The sequence below is a fragment of the Neoarius graeffei genome, chromosome 1 (genome assembly GCF_027579695.1).
Source record: "Neoarius graeffei isolate fNeoGra1 chromosome 1, fNeoGra1.pri, whole genome shotgun sequence".
Lineage (NCBI taxonomy): Eukaryota > Metazoa > Chordata > Actinopteri > Siluriformes > Ariidae > Neoarius > Neoarius graeffei.
The window spans coordinates 6,911,213-6,932,870 of NC_083569.1; the positions used below are offsets into that span (position 1 = coordinate 6,911,213).

At 42.0% G+C, this 21,658-nt stretch overlaps 1 protein-coding gene across 1 annotated transcript in view; it reads left to right on the top strand.

Moving 5' to 3' along the window:
* ak5 (adenylate kinase 5) overlaps nt 1-21,658 on the top strand; it is a 109,427-nt gene that overhangs the window by 28,832 nt on the left and 58,937 nt on the right. Inside the window, exon 6 of the mRNA XM_060928967.1 lies at nt 18,374-18,565. Within this exon, the coding sequence (XP_060784950.1) occupies nt 18,374-18,565 (192 nt within the window). The remainder of the gene's footprint in view (nt 1-18,373; nt 18,566-21,658) is intronic.

A 21,658-nucleotide genomic window follows, 5' to 3' on the forward strand; every position in this document is an offset into this window, starting at 1 on the left:
TAAACTAAGCCATGGTTGGGACCTATCTTTGGTGAGGTTCATTGTTTTTGGTAGCTGCTTGGGCCAGTCTCTTGTTGCTTTCTTTGGATCTGACAGCTACGTCACTCAGGAGCTTGCGTCAATGAACCTAAAGTGACTTGCAGGTTGCGGTTTGGACCAAAAAAAGAAGCCTTTATTCCAAACATGTACATTACAGCATTCCGTCGCATATCCCAACTTGTTAGGAAGTTGGGGTCAGAGCAACAATGGCAGCTTGGCCGTGCTGGGGCTTGAACCCCCAAACATCTGTTCATCCCAGAGCCTTAACCATTGAGCCACCATTGCTTCTCCAGTCCTTTTCCACACCCTCCCTCGCTCCTTCCTTCCTCACATGAATTATCACGCGTGCCCTCAAGAAGATTGGCAATCACTCAAACACTTCCAATGATTATCACGTCCACCTTCTCACCTGGAGTTATAGAAAGCCTGATTGTGGTCGAGAAGACGTTCCTTCGACATGGGACGTCGTTCTCGGTATACCAATAAAAAAAATGTATCGCTGTTAACTGCCTTGCTTGCTCTCGCTGATTCCACTGGCTGTCGCTTAACAAGAGTGCAGAATGAGGCACAACATCTCCCGTGCACTTCCTTCTCCTCCTCTTCTTCCTTGTTCTTCACTTGCTGGCCCATTTCCTCTCTTAGAAATGGGCTAACACGTGATGGATCCCACCTCTGGACGGTAGCTGAATGTACTTGTCATCCCAGCGCCAAAGCATACACAAGGGGATAAGTACGGGACTGTTGCTTCTAAAACGATTAAAGCAATGCCCATTTGGCTAATTCCAGATGTTTGTCTCTGCAGGCACATGCTGCCACAAAAAAAAAAAAAAAACGCAATTAATCAAACCCCAGAGGTCAAATGGAGCAAAATGAGAGAGGCTTTTTTTAATCAAGCTTAGGCCATGTCGGTGGAAAGAGAGGATCATAACAAATTGAAAGACGCCACAGATTTGTTCTGATGTGCATGCATTGGAAAATGAGCTTGTAAACAATAAACAAACCGGTATCACAACCTGAGATTTTTAAGGCGGCTTTTCTGTTCTGAGCAAAAATGAAAGAAAAATACGTCTTCGTTTTACTCAAGAACAAAGCAGAAACAGGGCATGCTTACAAAAGAAGTGGCACCCCTAGAGTGTCGAGGCACCTGTAACGTGCTCAATTATCTGATATAGATAACTTGTGTGGGCGGCACGGTGGTGTAGTGGTTAGCGCTGTCGCCTCACAGCAAGAAGGTCCGGGTTCGAGCCCCTTTCTGTGCGGAGTTTGCATGTTCTCCCCGTGTCCGCGTGGGTTTCCTCCGGGTGCTCCGGTTTCCCCTACAGTCCAAAGACATGCAGGTTAGGTTAACTGGTGACTCTAAATCAGACCTGGGCATTTTACGGCCCTCGGGCTGCATCCGGCCCTTTGGTTCATTCTGACCGACCCGCGTAAGGTTAATTAGAAATTACAAAATAAACGTATTTTCTAATTTTACCTCATGCATGGGCTGAATGTGCATTGCTTTTATTTTGAAGTTGTGTTCAACAAAAACGCAATGCGCGCGACATGACATCCTGTGATAACTACTTCCGTAATTTGTCCAGACCAACCACAAACTTGCACGTCATCCTTCAAACGGTCCAGCCAATCACATAGTGTGATGTCACCAGCAGGCGCCGGAGCCCGAGCCGATCTGTAGATCTGATACCTACACCGAATCGACTGATGATCATCTGTCAGCTGTGCTTCGCATCTCCACCTCAGACATTCAATCGGACTCTGATGCACTCGTTAAAGACCAACAGAGACGAGATTTCTCTCACTGAACAAATAAAAAACTGAAAAACACCAAATGAGGTGATTAGACTACAAATGTGGGCATCATTATTATAATATGATGCATCTTGCTTGATATTTGGAGTAGAAAGACAATATTGTGATGTCTTTATTGTGTTTTGGGGTGAATGTGACTGAAAAAAATGGTACAAACGTTCACATTTTGTTAACCGTTGTTTTTACAAGCTGCTAAGACTGGTAAGAGTATGGAAAAAATGAGGTTACCTTACAAAAAAATGTCCATTTATTCAATCAAATTTCCCAAAACAATGTTATTTACTGCTTTATATAAAGAAATACAATTAATATTATGCAGAATTTAGTTCAGCCTTTTGGTCCGGCCCTCCACAAAATTTTCTGTTTCTCATGTGGCCCCATGGAAAAAATAATTGCCCAACCCTGCTCTAAATTGACCGTAGGTGTGAATGTGAGTGTGAATGGTTGTCTGTGTCTATGCGTCAGCCCTGTGATGACCTGGCGACTTGTCCAGGGTGAACCCCGCCTTTCGCCTGTAGTCAGCTGGGATAGGCTCCAGCTTGCCTGCGACCCTGTAGAACAGGATAAAGCGGCTAGAGATAATGAGGTGAGATGAGATTGAACAAATATCAATAAAGCGAATTGAGAAATTGGAGATTTGTGGTCTAAAACGGGTCAATTGACAACATACAAGTTGCCTCAGATTGGAATTGATCCACAAGGATGAATTGGGTATTGGGATGTGTCCTGTTCCCAGTCCTTGTCCTGTTCAAACCGAGCCCCTCTTGAATATCCTGAGCTAATAATGAATGCTGCGTGTCAAGATGGACTTCAATGACGCGTGGTGGAGATGGAAGCGAGCTCTGACTTTAGACGTCATGATAACAGATTGAGCCTCGCACGTCGTCCAAATGTCAACCAAATATTAGTGGAAAATGTCAGCGGGCGGCAAACAGATTGATGTTTTAATGCGTCAAAGCGTGGAAGAAAATCTAGACATGATGATGTGGAGACGGTTTGCCTTTCACCAGCAAAGGCTGAATGATTTTTTTTTTTTTTTTTTTTTTTTCCTCAGAGCTGCGAAGACGATGAGGCACATGTGTGTCATCATGACGCTTAATGCCTCAGAGGAAATAAAAGCATTAAAGCACAATTATAAAACGTGCAGAAATGTATTGCCCTGCTTCAGAATAACAAAAACACCAGATAAGGAGGCTTTATTGTGTAAAATAAGTTAAACCATAGATTTTAGTAATCGTTTCTTTATATTCTATTGCAGTAAGCTGTAGGCTCATGGAGAGCTTGAGTCTACAGCTCATGTCGAACTGATTCAGAGAGAGAGAAAGACAGACAGGTAGTCAGAGAAAGATAAACAGAGTGATGGACGGCAGTTTTTTTGCAGCAGATGTAAAAATAGGAGACATGGGATAGAGAAGACCAAAGCATGTGTAGCATGGGATGATAAGAGAGCAGAAGATGGAAGGTCTGGTGTTGTATGAAGTAATACAAAAGAGGAGTGGAATATTGAGTGAATGAACGAACGTGGGTGGTGCAGTGGTTCGCACCATCACCTCGCAGCAAGAAGGTTCTGGGTTCGATCAACTGAAGTCTTTCTGTGTTGAGTTTGTATAATCTCCTCATGCTTGTATGGGTTTCCTCTGGGTTCCTCCTACACTCCCAAGACTGTGGATGTGGATTAGGTCCACTGGGCATATGAGTGAAGGTGACACCCACCCACCCCGGATGATGTCCCAAAGGACGACAGTGGAGCAAAGACAAGGAAAGCAAGAAATTGAAGATGGTGAAGATTCTCCATCCATTAGTTTGCATCCAAGGAGTAGTCGAGTTTGACGGGAATAATCTTGTCCCGCTGTCTTGTCCTACCACCAAAAACAAGGTCCCCAATCCTCTAACTGGTCTGAAAAAACAGCCCTTCACTCCAGGGGTCCAATAATTGGACAGCTGAGACACCAGATTGCACTCAGCAGAGACAAATGCCCAGAAAGTTTGCTTGCTATGGTGATGAGAATGACTTCCTGACTGTCTGACTGGTGTACTATCGGAAAGATAGTGTACGGTAAGTGTTGAGAGACTGGACAAATAACTGAACCAAAAAAAAAAAAACTATCCAGGACTAATTTTGCTGGATCACAGACCTTTTGATTTGAAATCAAAGCTATTGTTCTCATCACCATAGCAACACGGAGGGAGCCCTGGAGATGTGTTCGTTTTCCAACCCGTATTGTCTCAAATCTGGTTTTCTGGATATTCCGCTTCGTTTTCCACATATCTAGATTCTCAAATGTCCAATTGACTGCTCAAGAGTAATTATATACAGTACTGTGTTTTGGTTGCTGTGGTAATAAGAACAACTTTCTTGAATGTTGATTTGGCAGAAGACCGTGTTAAAGATGATGCCTTCACCATAGTAACCATCATAAAAGCATGGAACCTGTAAAGTTATTATTTTCACAACCTGTGTGTATAATGTACTGTATATAATAATTTTTCTTTATCAATCTTGATAATCCCCCCCCCCAAAAAAAAAAAAATCTGATTCCCATTCGTCCAATCGAATGCTAATTCACCATTTGGTTGGTGAAAGATTGGAGAGATAGTGAAGAGACCAGATAAAAGCACAAACGGATAAATGGGTTATTTTGTTGGACCACAGTCCACCAATTGGAGACACAGTTCCCATAGCAACCACAGGAAAAGGGTGCACCTTAAGAAGAACTGAAGACTTATCATTTTCCCATCTTGCGTTCAGATAAGTCTTGACAATTTTGTATATTCCCAATCAATTAATTGACTGCTCCCGAACAAGAACATAACACAACTCCAAGCTTTTCAGCTTTGCTCTGGTGATGAGAAGAACTTCTCAAATGTTGCATTGGTGAAAGATCGAAGTGATGGAGATCTCCTTTTCTGGATCTTCATCTTCCACAATTTTTCACAAATTCTCAAATGTTTCAATCGTGGAAAATTGGGGAGATGGTGAAGTCGCAGTCGACCAATCGGACAGGAAAGATGTTCTCGTCACCAAAGCAACCACAGCAAAAAAAGGTGCATCTTAAAAGCGTTGAACGTGCATTTATTATTTTTATTTTCTCAAACTGTATTCTGACAAATCTTTTGTTCTGGATGTTCATCTTGAGTTGCCACCAACTGTCCGTTCCAGATTAGTCCAAATATCTAAAAAGTCTAAAGTCCTTCCCGCACCATTTGGTGCATAGGGTGGCGCCGATCTGTTTCTGTAGCCCTCGGCCTCTCGCCTATCACATAGCTAGGGTTACGGTGGGGGGCTAGTCCTCTGGTAACTGCGAGAGTTTGATTCCCTACTTGAATCTGTATTGCCTTGCCAGATGGCAGTAGGTACCATTTTTATGATGGTCTTTGGTATGACCCAACTGCGAGTAGAACTTGCGATCTCCCGATTGAGAGGCGGACATGCTAACCACTAGGCCAACTCGCAGTAATCCAAATATGGATGGGGAAAATATTAACGCAGTGGTTTAATGTTGATTATGGGCCAACGTTTTCCAACTCCAATTCCAAAAAAGTTGGGACACTGTGTGAACTTGAGTGCAAAACTGTTCATGACAACTGTAGTCCTAAAGTTAGCAAGTCAACTGAAGTCCTCAGCCATAAAAACATTACTGTAACTGTCCAGAGCCATCTTCCAAGTGCGACTTTTGACTGTCCATATGGGGCCGTCCTCCACAGGAGCAATGTGATTGAGACTCCAATCAGGCAGTTCTGAGGAGCAGAAGAGGTCAGCATCTCTATCTCAGGATTGACATGTAACTCAGAGGGACAGACAGAGTTCTGGGGGGGGGGGAGAAAACACAGTTTGTTAGGTATGCCCAATGTCACCTGATGAGTAAGAACAGTGTACGTTTTGCACTGAGTGCAAGCAGGAGCTCTGGCAAAGCTAACTAGGACAGCAGAACTAAAAGGGGAGAGCCAGAAGGTAACGCAGGCATGAGGGAGCCCCTGGACATAAAGCAGCCAGCCACTACACCGTCAACAAACTCGAGTGAGCAAGTGAGTGGGGGACTGACAGCATCCATACATCCCAGTTTACCAAAACATTCTATGCCTGAGGACCCTCCAGATCTATTCCTTAACCTAATAAAATTAACAAAAGGCTTGACTAAACGGCTATGTTTTCAGCCCAGACTTAAACGCTGAGACTGTGTCTGATTCCCGAACACTATTTGGAAGGCTGTTCCATAACTGTGGGGCTTTGTAAGAAAAGGCTCTGCCCCCTGATGTAGCCTTCACTATACGAGGTACCAGCAGATAGCCTGCACCTTTTCATCTAAGCAGGTGTGGCAGGTCATAAAGGATAAGAAGTTCGCTCAGGTACTGTGGCGCGAGACCATTCAGTGCTGTAAAGGTCAATAGTAGTATTTTTATAAACAATACGAAATTTGACTGGGAGCCAATGCAGTGTGGATAATACAGGGGTGATGTGGTCATATATTTTCTAGTTCTAGTAAGGCCTCTTGCTGCTGCATTTTGAACTAACTGGAGCTTGTTTATGCACTTACTGGAACATCCAGACAGTAAGGCATGACAGTAATCCAACCTGGAGGTAACGAAAGCATGAACTAGTTTTTCTGCATCATGTAGTGACATTAAATTTCTTATCTTAGCAATATTTCTGAGCTGAAAGAAAGCTATCTGGGTAATATTATCGATATGAGTTTCAAATGAAAGACTGGGATCAATAATCACTCCGAGGTCTTTTACAGCTGCAAGTGAAGAAACAGAAAGGCCATCCAGAGTTACTGTGTAATCAGAAAACCTACTTCTAGCTGCATGTGGTCTGAGTACAAGTACTTCTGTCTTGTCAGAGTTAAGCAGAAGAAAGTTAATAAGCATCCAGTGTCTAATGCCCTTTACACATTCCTCAATTCTATTAAGCTGGTGTGTCTCATCTGATTTTGCAGAAACGTACAACTGTGTGTCATCAGCATAACAGTGGAAACTAATACAATGTTTACGAATAATATCGCCCAGAGGGAACATGCGTAAAGAAAAAAAGCAGTGGGCCTAATACAGAACCTTGTGGAACACCAAACTATACCTCAGTATGTCTAGAAAAATCACCATTTGCATCAACGTACTGATAGCGATCAGTTAAATAAGAGGTGAGCCAGGAGAGGGCCGTTCCCATAACTCCCACAACATTTTCTAGTCTGTCTAGGAGAATGGAATGATCAATGGTATCAAATGCTGCACTAAGGTAAAGTAACACAAGCAGCGAGACACAGCCCTGATCAGACGCCAACAGTAGGTCGTTTACTACTTTAACCAGAGCTGTCTCTGTGCTATGATGAGGTCTAAATCCTGACTGATACATTTCATGGATGTTATTCCTATGTAAATATGAGCATAACTGCTGTGCGACAGCTTTTTCTAAGATCTTGGAGATAAAGGGGAGGTTTGACGTTGGCCGATAATTGGACAGCTGACAGGGATCGAGGTCAGGTTTTTTTTTTTTTTTTAATCGGGTTTGATAACTGCTAGCTTAAAGGATTTGGGTACATGGCCAATCCTGAGAAAATAATTTTATTATTTTTAGAAACGGTTCAATTACTTCAGGTATTCTCTGTTTGAAGAGTCGTGTAGGTAAGGGATCTAGTATACAAGTTGAGGATTTTGATGCAGAGGTTAATGAAATTAGTTCGAATTCTCTAAGGGGAGTAAAACATTCTAATTGCTGATCTGGCACAGTTATATTGTTAACGACAGGGTTAGTTAAATTCTCAGGCCTTAAATTAGTATTTTGAATTTTTTGTCGGATATTTTCAATTTTAATTCATGAAGTCGTTGCTACTACATACTGCAGGTGTGCGTGTGTCTATAGTGGTCTTTTTCCAAGTTAATTTTGCTGCAGTCTTAAGTGGGAATCTAGGATTATTTTTATCTTCTATTAGAGTGGAGAGATGTTGATCTCGCAGCACTAAGAGCTTTTCTATACTTCAGGAAGCTCTCCTCTCAAGCTAATTTGAACGCTAACAATTTTGTTTGACACCATTTTTACGTTCCAATTTTCGAGTGGTCTGTTTTAAAGTGCGAGTGTCATCGTTATACAAGGGTGCTAATTTTTTCTCTCTAATCATATCATATTTTCCTTTTTAGAGGAGCTACATTATCTAAAGTAGAGCGGAACGTTGACTGTAAGCATTCGGTTGCCTGATCAAGTTCTGCGGGGGCTGACGGTGATCCAAAGTTGATAACTCTGGGAGATTATTTATAAAGCTCTGTGCAGTAGTTGAAGTGACTGTACGTTTAATACAGTAGCGTGGTAAGGTGCATATATTATTGCTCAGACATATTTTGAATAAGATGAGATAATGATCTGAGATAACGTCAGACTGTGGAAGTGTGACTATATTTTCTATATTTAACCTGAATGTTAGTATTAGATCAAGAGTGTGACCACCATTATGGGTAGGTCCGATGACATTCTGATGATTAACCCCGACCGAATCTAAAATGGACATGAACGCTGTTTTCAAAGGGTCATTTTGGTTATCGAAGTGAATATTAAAATCTCAGACAACTAAAGCTTTGTCGAAGGAAATGACCAGGTCTGAGATGAAAATCCGTAAATTCAGAAAGAAACTGGCCCTGGGGGCCTGTAAATAATAAGTAACAGAATTAACTGGGCAGACTTATTTTTCGAGGCTACATACATTATATTAGCATGAAGAACTTCAAATGTATTCAATTTTATAACCAGGTTTTTGTGTTACACCTAGATAATCATAATAAATAACCATGCCGCCGCCTCCTCTGCCAGTTAAACAAGGTTGGTGTATATAACTGTATCCAGGAGAACTAGCTTCATTTAATGCTATATATTCATTAGGCATAGTCCATGTTTCTGTTAAACACAGTACATTAAACTCCTGATCAGTAATAAGTTCATTTAACAATTAGCGCTTTAGATGTAAAAGATCTAATATTTAATAGCCCTATCTTGAGAGCAAAGGTGCTGGCAGCGGCTGTACAGTGAGTATGATCTAATTTTATATTGATTAGGTTACTGGAACAAACTCTGAGCATTTCTACTTTTTTTTTTTTTTTTTTTTTGTTTAGCTCGGGAAACAGACACCGTCTGGATATAGTGGACCCTGAGTGACAACTCTGCAGCTAGCAGACAGTCAGTTTAGCCTGTTTGTCTGGTCCCTGGCCTTGGCTCTGGATTGTCAGAAGTTAACTGGGCCCGTTTTGAGACTATGACCTATGCTGCAAGAAATGAGAGCAGCACCTTCCCGAGTGGGATGGATACCATCCCGCCCTAACAGGCCAGCAGTGCCCTCAAAATTAGTCCAATTATCTATAAAGCCCACATTGTTTTCAGAGCACCACCTGGACAACCAGCAGTTCAGTGACCATAACCTGCTGTAAGTTACATTGGCACACCGCGTTGGGATGGGGCCGGAGCATACTACAGCATTGGACATCGCCTTCGCTAATTTAAACACCTCTACAAAGTTACTCTTAGTAACCTGAAACTGACGAAGGCATATATCGTTAGCTCCTACATGGATAACCATCTTTGAGAACCTGCACTTTCCAAGGACCCGAAGATTACCTGCTATGTCCATCGCCCTGGCTCCTGATATACACCTGACTAAGGCTGCTGGTGCCGCTAAAGGCCGAGCTAATTTCACGTGCCGTATGATAGTCTCCTATAAACAGGAACTCTTTCAGGTTTCTCAGTGGGTGCATCACTGAGGAGGGCAAACCTGTTAGACATGTGAAGTAGAGAGGAGTGGTGTTCCCATGGGCAAGCCTCAGCGGTAGCTTTGACTTTACGCTTATGCCGCCACCCACTCATCCCGCTGTGAGGGCTCTAATGCCAGAGTTGGGGGATTGCTAATTCCACCTAGGACATCAGGACATCCAGACTTTCCCCTACAGAAACTACACTGTTCTCGTTCTCACTAACCCTCTCTAAAGTCTGGATACGCATTTCCAAAGCTGCAATCTTCTCCGTCAGAGAGCTAACTAATGTGCACTTATCACAAATAAAGCTATCACTAGCGACGGAGGAAGAATCACTAAACATCCTGTACTCGGCATACTGAACAAGCTGAAGGTGTGCCATGATGAATGGATTCACGTACCTTAATCAAAGATCTGTCAATCTTAAAGCAGATCTGATGTGGATGGCCTCCGCTTGTGGTCTTTGTGGGAGGAGGAAAAAAAGCTTCCGGTCTTTGGGTTCTTCTGAAAAAATTTAAAATGCAGAAAAAGGAAAGTGAAAGGACATGATGTCAGCAACAGGTTTCAAAAAAGTTGGGACGGGGCGTGTTTGCCACTGTGTTGCATCACCTCTAGTTTTAACAACACTGTAAACATTTGGGAACCGAGGGAACCAATTGCTGTTTTGAAAGAGAAATGTCGTCCCGTTCTTGCCTGATGTACAGTTTTAGTTGCTCAACAATTCGGGGTCTCCTTAGTCGTATTTTGCACTTCATAATGTGCCAAACGTTTTAAATGGAAGACAGGTCTGGACTGCAGCAGGCCAGTTTAGCACCTGGACACTCTTACTATGGAGCCATGCAGTTTTAATATGTGCAGAAAGCGGTTTGGCATTGTCTTGCTGAAAGAAGGAGGGCCTTCCCTGAAAGATATTGTCTGGATGGCAGCATATAGCTCTGAAACGTGTATACAGTGGTGCTTGAAAGTATGTGAACCTTTTTAGAATTTTCTATATTTCTGCATAAATATGACCTAAAACATCATATTTTCACACAAGTCCTAAAAGTAGATAAAGAGAAACCAGTTAAACAAATCCAACAAATGTTATACTTGATCATTTATTTATTGAGGAAAATGATCCGATATTATATATCTGTGAGTGGCAAAAGTATGTGAACCTTTGGTTTCAGTATCTGGTGTGACCCCCTTGTGCAGCAATAACTGCAACTAAACATTTCCAGTAACTGTTGATCAGTCCTGCACACCGGCTTGGAATTTTAGCCCATTCCTCCATACAGAACAGCTTCAACTCTGGGATGTTGGTGGGTTTCGTCACATGAACTGCTCGCTTCAGGTCCTTCCACAACATTTTGATTGGATTAAGGTCAGGACTTTGACTTGGCCATTCCAAAACATTAGCTTTATTCTTCTTTAACCATTCTTTGGTAGAACGACTTGTGTGCTTAGGGTCGTTGTCTTGCTGCATGACCCACCTTCTCTTGAAATCCAGTTCATGGACAGATGTCCTGACATTTTCCTTTAGAATTCACTGGTATAATTCAGAATTCATTGTTCCATCAATGATGGCAAGCCGTCCTGGCCCAGATGCAGCAAAACAGGCCCAAACCATGATACTACCACCACCATGTTTCACAGATGGGATAAGGTTCTTGTGCTGGAATGCAGTGGGTTTTTTTTTTTTTTTTTTTTTTTTTCCCTTTCTCCAAACATAACGCTTCTCATTTAAACCAAAAAGGTCTATTTTGGTCTCATCCATCCACAAAACATTTTTCCAGTAGCCTTCTGGCTTGTCCATCTGATCTTTAGCAAAGTGCAGATGAGCAGCAATGTTCTTTTTTGGAGAGCAGTGGCTTTCTCCTTGCAACCCTGCTATGCACACCATTTGTCATTCAGTGTTCTCCTGATGGTGGATTCATGAACATTTAACATTAGCCAATGTGAGAGAGGCCTTCAGTTGCTTAGAAGTTACCCTGGGGTCCTTTGTGACCTTGCTGACTATTACACGCCTTGCTCTTGGAGTGATCTTTGTTGGTCGACCACTCCTGGGGAGGGTAACAATGGTCTTGCATTTCCTCCATTTGCACACAATCTGTCTGACTGTGGATTGGTGGAGTCCAAACTCTTTAGAGATGGTTTTATAACCTTTTCCAGCCTGATGAGCATCAACGACGCTTTTTCTGAGGTCCTCAGAAATCTCCTCTGAGGAGGATCTCCCTTTTGAGTCTGGTTCCTCTCGAGGTTTCTTCATGTCGTCTGAGGGAGTTTTTCCTTGCCACCGTCGCCACAGGATTGCTCATTGAGGATAAATTGGGGATAAAATTAGCTCATGTTTTAAGTCGTTCAAATTCTGTAAAGCTGCTTTGCGACAATGTTTATTGTTAAAAGCGCTATACAAATAAACTTGACTTGACTCCTTTGTTCATGCCGTGATACGCTTCCACAAACGTGTTGTGAAGATCAGACTTTGTTAGATCCCTGTTCTTTAAATAAAACAGGGTGCCCACTCACACCTGACTCTAATTTCACTTTCAAATTAACTGCTAATCCTAGAGGTTCCCATACTTTTGCCACTCACAGATCTGTAATATTGGATCATTTTCCTCCATATATAAATGAGCAAGTATAATAATATTTTTGTCTCATTTGTTTAACTGGGTTCTCATTATCTACTTTTAGGACTTGTGTGAAAATCTGATGATGTAGGTCATATTTGTGCAGAAATATAGAAAATTCGAAAGGATTCACAAACTTTCAAGCACCACTGTATATCATTCAGCATTAATGATGCCTTCCCAGATGTACAAGTTACCCATGTCATGTGCACTAACGCCCCCTCATACCATCACAGGTGCTGAATGCTTTTGAGCTGTGCACTGATAACAAGCCGGATGGTCCGTCTTCTCTTTAGTCTGGAGGACGTGGTGTCCATGATTTCTAAAAAGAATTTCTACTTTTGATTCGTCAGAACTCGAGACAGTTTTCCACTGTGCCTCAGTCCATCGTACGAGAGCTCAGGCCCAGAGAAGGTGGTGGTGTTTCTGGATATTGTTTATATCTGTTTTTAGCTTGCGTTTGTGGATGCAGTAATGAAGTGTTTTCACAGACGATGGTTTTCTGAAGTGTTCCTGAGCCCATACAGTGATTTTCCACCACAGACACATGTCTTCTTTTAATGCAGTGTCTCCTGAGGGCCTGAAGATCACAGGCATCCAATGTCAGGTTTCAGCCTTGTCTCTCGCATACAGAGATTTCTCCAGATTCTCTGAATCTTTGCATGATATTATGGACCATAGATGATGTGATCCCCAAATTCTTTGCAATTTTACATCGAGGAGTGTTTTTATTAAATTGTTGTCAGTTGTTACTCACCTGTTGCCAGTTAACCTAATTAGTTTTTTTTTTTAAGCATTACACAACTTTTTCAGTCTTTTGTTGCCCCGTGCCAACTTTTCTGAAACGTGTTGCTGACATCAAATTCAAAATGAGCAGATATTTTTCAAAAAAAGCAATAAAATTTCTCCGTTTCAACATCTGATATGTTATCTTTGTACCATTTTTCAGTGTAATATAGGGTTTTTGTGATTTTGCATTCTGTTTTAGTGTTCCAACTTTTTTGGGATTGTAGATGTACACCACAAGTTAGTCATTTGAGTGAACTTGTGAATTTCTAGGTCCATTCTTTTTGTGTTATGGAGCAATGGCACCAAAGCAAGAATGAGAACCTTGGTGTCTGAAAATGAGTAGAGCATGAAGACCATGAAGGTAGTGTCAAGATAAACAGAGGGGACGGGGACCGAAATGGAATTTCCCAGGAGAGTTTCTGTGGAAAGTGGGATGGAGGGAAGAGGGAGTGTGTATCAGCCAGAGGCATTGTGTGTATGTGCCCTTTGAATGGTCGTCCCAGGCCTCAGTTATATATCTGGCCACAGCATCACACTCTCTTTCCCTTATTTCTCTCTCCAGGAAGTAATTTCCGAAGCATCGTGCCACATTTTCATGAACAGATTAATGAGTGTTTGATATTTCCTCAGATGCAACAGAGCAGCCGTAAATTAGCCTGCTTGTGTCAATGTTTGATTTGGGAATGTTTAATGTTTGGCTCCGGGGCTGACCGGGAGACGAAGCCAAGCGTCAGTGTGTGTGTCATATAATTGCATAAAGTCCAACAAAGGTCCCTATGGCATTTTTCTCCATAGTACATAATGTATGACTTCATAGTCATGACTGTTTGCTTTAAGATGAATGAACCCTTAGCTGGTCAACTGGAGATGGTACGGTAATGAAATACAAGCACGACTCCTTGGATACAATGACTTCAGGAACAGGGATGTGATTTGTCATTTGAATGTTTTGTGACTTGTTACAATAATTACTACCTTCTTAGAAAATGGCTTCTTTGGTGGTCCCTACTAGTGTCTCTCTACCAGAGGCATTCCAAAAACTTGAGAGAACTGGTGCAACTGAACTTGCTTTCCTTTTCTTATCGTTTTATTTTCCTTTAATCGTTGGTACTGCACCCTCTTTCAATATGGGCTTATAGCCACCGCTCCTCAACAGATCAGAGGTTTCATACGAGTCTTTAGTACAACCCCGATTCCAAAAAAGTTGGGACAAAGTACAAATTGTAAATAAAAACGGAATGCAATAATTTACAAATCTCAAAAACTGATATTGTATTCACAATAGAACATAGACAACATATCAAATGTCGAAAGTGAGACATTTTGAAATTTCATGCCAAATATTGGCTCATTTGAAATTTCATGACAGCAACACATCTCAAAAAAGTTGGGACAGGGGCAATAAGAGGCTGGAAAAGTTAAAGGTACAAAAAAGGAACAGCTGGAGGACCAAATTGCAACTCATTAGGTCAGTTGGCAATAGGTCATTAACATGACTGGGTATAAAAAGAGCATCTTGGAGTGGCAGCAGCTCTCAGAAGTAAAGATGGGAAGAGGTTCGCCAATCCCCTTAATTCTGCGCCAACAAATAGTGGAGCAATATCAGAAAGGAGTTCGACAGTGTAAAATTGCGAAGAGTTTGAACATATCATCATCTACAGTGCATAATATCAAAAGATTCAGAGAATCTGGAAGAATCTCTGTGCGTAAGGGTCAAGGCCGGAAAACCATACTGGGTGTCTGTGATCTTCGGGCCCTTAGACGGCATTGCATCACATACAGGTATGCTTCTGTATTGGAAATCACAAAATGGGCTCAGGAATATTTCCGGAGAACATTATCTGTGAACACAATTCACCATGCCATCCGCCGTTGCCAGCTAAAACTCTATAGTTCAAAGAAGCCATATCCAAACATGATCCAGAAGCGCAGACGTCTTCTCTGGGCCAAGGCTCATTTAAAATGAACTGTGGCAAAGTGGAAAACTGTTCTGTGGTCAGACGAATCAAAATTTGAAGTTCTTTATGGAAATCAGGGACGCCGTGTCATTCGGACTAAAGAGGAGAAGGACGACCCAAGTTGTTATCAGCGCTCAGTTCAGAAGCCTGCATCTCTGATGGTATGCGGTTGCATTAGTGCGTGTGGCATGGGCAGCTTACACATCTGGAAAGACACCATCAATGCTGAAAGGTATATCCAGGTTCTAGAGCAACATGTGCTCCCATCCAGACGACGTCTCTTTCAGGGAAGACCTTGCATTTTCCAACATGACAATGCCAAACCACATACTGCATCAATTACAGCATCATGGCTGCGTAGAAGAAGGGTCCGGGTACTGAACTGGCCAGCCTGCAGTCCAGATCTTTCACCCATAGAAAACATTTGGCGCATCATAAAACGGAAGATATGACAAAGACCTAAGACAGTTGAGCAACTAGAATCCTACATTAGACAAGAATGGGTTAACATTCCTATCCCTAAACTTGAGCAACTTGTCTCCTCAGTCCCCAGACGTTTACAGACTGTTGTAAAGAGAAAAGGGGATGTCTCACAGTGGTAAACATGGCCTTGTCGCAACTTTTTTGAGATCTGTTGTTGTCATGAAATTTAAAATCACCTAATTTTTTTCTTTAAATGATACATTTTCTCAGTTTAAACATTTGATATGTCAACGATGTTCTATTCTGAATAAAATATGGAATTTTGAAACTTCCACATCATTGCATTCCGTTTTTATTTACAATTTATACTTTGTCCCAACTTTTTTGGAATCGGGGTTGTAAAATGTGCAGAGCAGAGGAGAGACCAGTTTGTAGGCTAACGTGACCAGACGTCCCGGTTTGACCGGGACAGTCCCGATTTTGAGTTGCGTGTCCCCAGTCCTGACAAAGGTCCATTGGGACGCTGAAATGTCTCGGTTTACACCAAACACTAACAAACTGTCCCGGTTACAGCGATCATATATAGCCAACGAGATGTCAATAAAGCTTCTAGCAATTCAGCATCAATGTGCGTGTGTGCGCAGTCAACCTTACAATGTATCTATTTGTACAATGTTACAATATAGAGGCCGCGTTATAACGGGGTTTTTTTCGCTAGCGGCTGTCGACTACTACGCGACAATGCTGAACGGATGAGCGCTGGGCAGAGATGTTTGCGCACTTCAAGAGTAGGGAGATTCCTTAGAGCAATGTCAGCCAGCTTTGCCAGTTTGCCATGTGCCTACCTGGCACCAATGCTCCACTTGAGCGAATATTTTCACTCATGAGCAACACCTGGACTGACGAGGAATCGCATGACTGTACCTACTCTCAAAGCCTTGCTCATTACCCGGGCCAATTTCGACGATACTTGCTCGCAGTTTCCCAGCAGGCTCTCGGGCAATAAAGTGCTACTGGAGCAAATTCACTCATGTAAATATATGCAATAAAATGGCATCTTCTTTAGGGTGGGTGGGTTGTGTTTCTGAAACATTTTTTTGTTGTCTTTAATCTGTATCACAGATTGTCTTGACTTGTTTGATGCTGTTGTCAACTCAGGGTTCACGTTTTCAAACTAGTTAATAGTCGACACTGGTTAAGATTAAACAGAGGCATTTTGGGTAAAGGTTCGGAGGTGACAACAATTAGGCTCATGCGCTCATTCCTGTTACAATGCATAGCCTATTGTTTAAAAAAAAAAAGTTAATCGCATAAAATGTTGATGTTAATATGCAAGCAATGCATTTTCTTGGCATTTTCACAAAGGTGAAATAAATCAATTGAAATGTAGGCTATTGGCCTATTCCCTATCATCACATCTGCTGTCTGATTTTCTTACTTTAACTGAATTGTGATAGAAGTACATGTAGATAACAAGAAAATACTTGATTATTCTCTGAAATGTTGATAAAAGTGAGCTGCTACAAAATAAAAGCACCTGTCTGAGCCATGGTTTGAGCCGGCGCATGTTTACATCAAAACGAGTATCACGGTCACGCGCAAAGTGTCCCGGTTTTAGACTCGGGAAATCTGGTCACCCTATTGTAGGCGCCCAATGTGCCCGTGAATTTCTCGCAAAACGCGTCCAAATTTTTGCAGTTTGAACATTCTTGAGCCACGAATGCAACGTAAATCCACCTTCTGTCGTGTTGCTGCACCCGCCAGCAACACCTCTACGTGGCACGGCGATAAATTGGCTCAAAATGGAGGATCGGCGTTGCAGTCAGCTCTGTGTGTTTTTAGTATGGCAAAAATGGCGATGAGACTGATAGACTTCCTGCTGTGACGTCACGGACGTCAAGACCATTCACTCAGACTGCTACCTATATGAATAATTTTAATCGTAAAAATTACTATATTAGATGTCTTGTTAATGCTTCAAACTATTCCTGTGCCATTCTTGAGCTCTCAAGGCATTTATAAACCAAAAGTGCGGCCATGGTTCTGCGTAATATGCTTTAAGCCACTTTGCAACTAATTTAGAGGCATGGTTGGGGTCATTGTCCATTTGGAAGACCCATCCACACCCAAGCTTTAACTTTTTGACTGTCTTGAGATGTTGTTTCAATCGATCCACATAATTTTCTTTCCTCATGACGCCGTATATTTTGTGAAGTGCACCAGCCCCTCCTGCAGCAAAGCGGCCCCGCAACATGCTGCTGCCATCCCCATACTTCACGGTTGGGATGGTGTTCTGAGGCTTGCAAGCTTCCCCCTTTCTCCTCCAAACATAATGATCATTATGGTCAAACAGGTCAATTTTTGTTTCATCAGACCACAGGACATGTCTCCAAAAATTAAGATTTTTGTCCCCATGTGCAGCTGCAAACTATAATCTGGCATTTTTTTTTTTTTAATGGTGGTTTTGGAGCAGTGGCTTTCTCTTCGCTGAGTGGCCTTTCAGCTCATGTCAGTACAGAACTTGTTTTACTGTGGATAATGAGACACTCTTGCTGGTTTCAGCCAGAACTTTACAAGATCTTTCGCTGTTGTGTATTTGCACGTTTCGCACCAAGGCACGTTCAGCTCTGGGACACAGAAGCCGTCTCCTTCCTGAGCGATATTATGGCTGTGCGCTCCCATGGTGTTTAGATTTGCGCGTTATTGTTTGAACAGATGAACTCGGGACCTTCAGGCATCTAGAAATTGGTACCCAAGGATGAACCAGACTTGTGAAGATCCACAATTCTTTTCCTGATTTCTTTTGATTCTCCCATGATGTCATACAAAGAGGCCCTGAAAATACATCCACAGGTGTGTCTCCAATTAACTCAAATGATGTCCGTTCACCCATCAGAAGCTTCGAATGCCAAAACAATATCATTTGGAATGCTCCAAACCGTTTAAAGTCGCAGTCAGCTTGGTGTATGTAAACTTCTTCTTCTGAGTATGATTTAAACACTTGTATTTCAGATTTGTACTCCAGACCTGGTGGTGTTCCTGGCGTGCTCTAACCAGCGTTTAAAGGAGCGTTTGGAGAAGCGAGCGGAGCAGCAGGGACGGCCGGATGATAACCCCAAAGCCACCGAGCGACGTCTCGCTAACTTCAAACAGAACGCAGTACCACTGGTGAAGTACTTCCAGGAGAAAGGCCTCATCATCACGGTAAGGAGAACAAAAGCTCGGGGTTTAAAGATAGCCAGCTGTTTTGAATTGAGATTTTTTTAAAATAAACTGGTTCTTCATCACGTCAATCATCTGTTATCATCTTCGTGCCATGCAGAGCTAATTTTTCAACACAAATTGGCTTAATGCTGCTAATTATTGAAAATTTTGATGTGATGCATCTTGGGTGTACAAAACATTTGAGCTTTTAGTGCCAGCTGCTTTGGATCAACATTGGCAGCAATACAATACTTCACAGTAATGCGAAGAGTTTTTCTTCTTTCTTTTGGTAACACTCAAAAGTTTCATCAGTGTTCTGTCGGCCTGACGTTAATCACATGCAGCGAAATGCATCCAGGGAAACGTCTTTCCAACATCTGACTCGTTCACTGTAGCGTAACAATTTACAGCCAAGCCTGACACGTATAATGAAGGGTTTGTTTGGTTCTTTCTTGTGTGGTCTCATCAACATGAGCAACAGGATCATGTTTCTGGTCGTGTCGTGTATTGGGGAAGCCAAGGGATCTGATTTTGTCCAAGAATGAACTGCTGAACTGCTTCCCATCGCTACTGGATTGACGGTTCATGTTTGTTCTGACCCAGATCGATCAATAGCCCTGAACCGATACACACATTCTCTAATTGAACAATATTAGGGATGCATTATATACAGTTGTGGTCAGAAGTTTACATACAGTTACGTGAATGTCGTCTTGGATATGAACGTCATGGAAGTATGTGGCTTTCAAAGATTGTACAACATATTCCTTTAATATATTTTTTTTAAAAAAACATGAATTTGGTGTACAAGTTTTAATTTATTTTGGGTTTTCTGAAATCAACGCAGGGTCAAAAATTTACATATGCTTGCATTATTCATTCAGAGGTGCTGAAACTTCCAAAATGTCTCTTATCTTGCCAAAGCCAAGGTCTCTTAACTTCCTGTTAGTGATCATGATCGACTACAGCTGGTAGCTTCTCTGTGCCTTCATAAAAAGGTTTTTTTTACAGCACTCATTGGATTGACCAACATGCAGTAAAATAGGAAAGTCCAAGGAGCTCAGTGCAGATCTGAGGAAGAGGATCGCAGATGTACACAACTCTGGAATGTCTGTTGGAGCCATTTCTAGACAACTACAAATTCCAAGATCAGTTCAGACAATTGTGAGCAAGTTATTGTGATGTGTAGTCACTTTGCCAAGCCACTTGCTTCAAGAAAACCCAAACTGTCACCCTCAGCTGAAAGGAAATTGGTTTGGATGGTCAGGAACAACCTGGAAACCACCATGGCACAGCCCTGCCATGAACTGGAAGCTGATGGATCACTGTCGACAGTTCAGATCGCCATGGACTAAGAGGCTGCTATCCAAGAAATAACCCCCTGCTCCAAAATTGACACCTTCAAGCTTAAAGTTTGAAGCTGCCTATACGGACAAAGAAAAAGCCTTCTGGAGGAAAGCTGTATGGTCAGATGAGACAAAGATTGAGTTGTTTGGCCACAATGACCACCATGTACAGAGGGACACTGTACCAGCTGGTGGTGGTGGTAGGATCATCGTGCTCTGGGGCTGTTTTGCTGCCAGTGGAACTGGTTCATTGCACAAAGTGGATGGAATAATGAAGGAGGACGACCTCAGAATTCTTCAGCATAAACCATCAGAAACTTGAACACGACTTGGGAGTTACAACAGGACAGTGAACCCAAACACGCATCAGAGCTGGTTGTGGAGGATAAAGCAGGCGAACATTAAGCTTAAAACAAGTCCTGACTTCAACCCTGTTGAAAATTATATGGACCGTGCTTGCAAGTCGAGTCCATGCCAAGAAAAAAAAAACAAATTTAATTGAACTCTACCATGAAGAGTCGTGAAATATCCAACCAGGATTCTGCCAGAAGCTTCTTCATGGTAAACAAAAATGTTTGGTCTGGATGAATCTTGCGAAGAGTCATTTTACCCAAATATTCGGTGTGCTACAGTATATGTATAATTTTGACCCTGTGTTGATTTCAGAAAACCCAAAGAAAATTAAAACTTGTGCAACAAATTCTAGTTATTAAAGCTGTATGCTGTCCAATCATTCTGCCACAGAAAAAGAACAGTTCAAAGAAAGCCCAAATATTGCCATGACATTCATATCCAAGATGGCATTCATGTCACTGGATGTAAACTTCTGACCACAACTGTATATATCCGATATCGCGTGATGCTATATAACGAATGAAAATGACAACTTTTACGCAGTACACATTCGTCATGGTTCGCCGCTATTGGTCTTTGACGGTGAGGGAGTCTGATAACGAAAGCCAAAAAGTATTGTACTCTTCTTCTGTACTACAACTCAACTCAATTCAAGCTAACTAATGTAGCTAGCGAATTTGCTTCATGTAAAATAAACTAGCTAACGCGATCGCCATGAAAAGTGCACACTTGGGCTGATTTCAAGTACAGATTGAAACACAACAAGGGGGGGAAAAATGTTTTATTCCTTTTTATACAGCAGCAATTTTTACATCGGCTTCCCGAAGCACGTTAGTGTTTTGGCTACATTGCATGCACAACAAAAAAAAGTTTTATTTCTCGGAGATTAAACATATTTTTATCGCAATAAACAAACAAGATCGCCGTTTTAGTCCAAAAGTTTGGTGACATTCTTCTGAAAACACGTTTCTGACGTGCACTTTCGGAAAGACCGTTATAGGAAAATAATCAGCGATGAGGTCTTGCGAGGTGGCCCAGCATGAATTCGAGCTGACTGTTTTCCATGATGCATGCTCTTTGACGAGACCAGAAGAGAGAGAGAGCTGTATATTAGTAATTATAGAATTAAAAAACAAAGCCATATTATGCCAATAAGGGTTCATGGTAATCATCGCAGATTATTGTTCTTGTACGGACTCTCAGCCCGAGGATCCTGTAACTGGAACCAGCTCATCGTAGCGTTAATTAAAGCCAAGTAACTGTCCCATTTCTTCAAACCCCTCAGGTGTATAACCATGGAAACCAAAAAAGGGTTGGACTGTTCAGAAAGAAAAAGCCAGCTTACTGTCCTGAGCGTATGAGTAATGAGACGTAGGACACTTTCCAGCTGAGC